This window comes from Sprattus sprattus (genome assembly GCF_963457725.1).
Source record: "Sprattus sprattus genome assembly, chromosome: 5".
NCBI classification, from domain to species: domain Eukaryota; kingdom Metazoa; phylum Chordata; class Actinopteri; order Clupeiformes; family Clupeidae; genus Sprattus; species Sprattus sprattus.
The window spans coordinates 20,647,440-20,650,629 of NC_137924.1; the positions used below are offsets into that span (position 1 = coordinate 20,647,440).

General features: G+C 37.4%; 1 protein-coding gene across 1 annotated transcript; it reads right to left on the bottom strand.

Annotated features, from left to right (window-relative positions):
* Positions 1–1,410: 1,410 nt before the first annotated feature.
* LOC308365191 (gamma-crystallin M1-like) lies at positions 1,411–2,052 on the bottom strand (the record flags this gene model as incomplete). The annotated part of the gene is made up of 2 exons (XM_080838546.1): positions 1,411–1,689; positions 1,789–2,052. 2 exons carry the CDS (start codon positions 2,050–2,052, stop codon positions 1,411–1,413), a joined length of 543 nt encoding a protein of 180 aa, XP_080694672.1.
* Between the last annotated feature and the right edge of the window lie 1,138 nt (positions 2,053–3,190).

Sequence of the window (3,190 nt, forward strand, 5' to 3'; positions counted from 1 at the left end):
GCGATAGCAGGGTCGATACGCCAAAGCTGAAGTTTGATATTTCCCGGCATGACCGAACAGTGGAGGTAAGTAGGTTGTTTATTATATGACTTTTTTTTGCTCCATTCATTTTGTAAATGAAATGGTAATTGTTATTAGAAAACATGTTGTTTTGTTCAGCTCTCAAGTCTTCTTACGACACAATGTGTTTCAGGTGTTGCGTACCAACCAATTACTTGCTAACTTCAAGTAAAAATGATCAATAGAAAACAGACAACACGGCCCAGCTAAAATGGCTTTAATTTACAGTAAAGTAACAACACAAGTGATTCAAAATATAGTTTCTAGTCTTCATCATCACTTTCAACATCACACTTTCGTTTCTTCTGAATTTCCTCATGGCTGTTGATATTTTCATTTTCGTCTGGATAGTGAAACTTAGACTGCTTATTGCTTTTGTTCATTTTGAAAATGTCGTCAGAGGGCAATAGGATCCGTATTGACCGGTAAGGAGGACAATACTCAGTAGTCATGACTATGCATTAGCCAATCAGAGCGCTCGTACTGTCGTTGCAATATAATAAAAAGCAATATATAATGATAATAATGACCAAATAATGCAAAGTTACTGTCTCAGTTTGTCCTTGTAGTCATCAAGTAACTTATGTTTCCACAACACTGCTATCAAGCTTATATCCTCTCCTGAAGCGTGAGCAATACATTCTTCAGCATCTTCCCCTAAAACAGCCTTATGACGTGTGTTTTCAAACTGTGTTGTCATATTGGTAAAGTAAGAAACTATGTACCCACCAGATGGCAGAACCAGATTTGAAATCTGATGTTGTGAGAAATCATTACAGGGCAATATATATTCTGAGTAAAGACCAAATAATGCAAAGTGACTGTCTCAGTTTCTCCTTGTAAAGTAGTTATTGCTATCTTAAGGCTATGACTAATGCCGATGTATTCATGTTTATAAACACAGGGAAGAACAGTCACGACGAGACATTTCAATTCAGCATGATTCAGGAGAGTAGACTAATATTTTGCCTATTTATAGCAGTTATGGGCATGACCATGTATTTGGCTTTGGTGTAGTTTCAATACTGTTGGGAGTATTTGACATGATGGATATTTATTCGTCTGAGGTGTGAGCTATGCTTCTGTGTAGCTTTTCACATTGTTAGGTGTTGTACTCGCCTTTAAATCTTCTTCAGTTGCCCTCTTAACAGTGGTTTAAGACTTCTACATTTTAAAATTCAGTATCTCCATAGAAGGTATGTATGCATCAGGTGTGAGAACTTACTATGTCCTTAATGCCAGACCATTTCTGTATAAAAAAGAATAATTACAACTAACACTGCTTTTCCAAGAGTTTAAACACTTTATTGACGATGAACTGTTTCTAAAGGGTTAGCAAACATGCCGTGCCTAATTACAGGAATCCATGATGCGCCTCATGCTCATGAATCTGGTGTTGCTGTGTCCCATGTCCCTGAAGTTTCTGTGCTCTCCAGGCCTCATGTACATCATTCTGCCTCTGAAGTTGGGCTGCTCATACATGAGCCAGTGGCCATCCATAACATTGCAGGACTGGCAGTCAGACATACGATGGCGTTCCATGATGGAGTCACAGTCATCCATCAGCTCCATACTCTGACCACCAAAGTTCTCCCTCTCGAAGACCTTCATTCTGAACTGTCCTCTGTGCTGTATGGGAGATAGGTCAAACTTTATAGTTGTAGTACCTACTACAATCAGCTATACATCATGTGGACAGAATAGACAAAATATTGATAAAAAAATTACCATTGGGATCATACGGCAGGACCTGATGTTGTCGAACATCATGCCCATGCTCTGCATGCGGTGCATGTCATTGTACTCGCCCCTCTTCATAAAGAACTGGTTGCCCATGAAGCTGGGACGCTCGTACATCATGAAGCAGCCGCTCTCCACCCTGCAGGACTGGCAGCGGCTGATGTGGGAGGACATGTCGGAACAGTCACTCATGCACTCATAGGAGCGCCCCTGGAAGTTCCTCTCCTCGTAGAAGGTGATCTGAAATAACATCAATTTCTCTATATTTAGATATTTCTTTATTGCATTAATACATGTTGTAGGGAAAACTATATCATTGAGTTGGTTGAATTATAATGACTCATCAACAATGTATGAGTCACATATTAATTTCCTGAAAATGTGTCATGTGTAAATGTAATGTTCATTAATACGAATATTCAGCATCAATATCTCTATATTTCAGTTTTTACTGAGAAGATAATATTCCAGAGCTGGACTTACCTTGCCCATCATGGTTGCGGTTGTGGTGTTTCTGTCTCAGGATTGCACAGCTTCGACATTGACTTTCTAGTGCTTTTATTCTTGACCTCGTTGCCAAAGAAAATGTACATCTATTGTTTAAAATCCTGACAGAGCAACATGGCATAACAGGCCTGGCCTGTGTTTCACAATTCAAAGTGGCCTCTAAAGGGTTATTATTTGCCATTGTGTCCATTTTACACAAATATGACTGCATAGTTTTCATTGTTGTGACATCGGAGATTAACTCTAACATAACCAAAGAACGACAAAAAAATATATGACACATTTTAATTCAGCTGAAATATTGATTGTGTTTTCAGCCCATGTACATTGTTTTATAAGCATTTGAATATCGAGTATGTGTAATGTAATAAAATGTTGTTGGCGACATGCTTAATATACATTGGACATTGTAATTTATCACATTTAGTTAAGTTATGTGAAGTTTGCAAACTTCCAAGGCTTATTGGCGTGAGATTGACGAAAACTGATCAAACTTTTTGAAAAAACAAACTAAGTGGTCCTGGGCAAATCCATCAATAGGTAGGAATGGACCAGAATTTACTCATAAACTCTAGTAAGAGATTTGTGAAAGACAAAGAAAAGTCATGTTGGAAGTCTAAACTAATTAATTGATGTTTTTTGTGACTGACCTAAACATTGTAATATATGGATTAGACCTTATTTTTTCAGTAATTACATACATATTAGAACTCTTGTAAATATTAAAACCATTTAGAAATTATTATACTTAAAGGGAAACTTTTTCAACCTGGCCTGATTTTTCAATCTTTTTGGGTCCAAAGTTTTACAAAGGAAATCGGTCCAGTATTAAGTTAGAAAGCTATAACCTGTAACTACAAAATGGCTGTACAATGTAATCCCA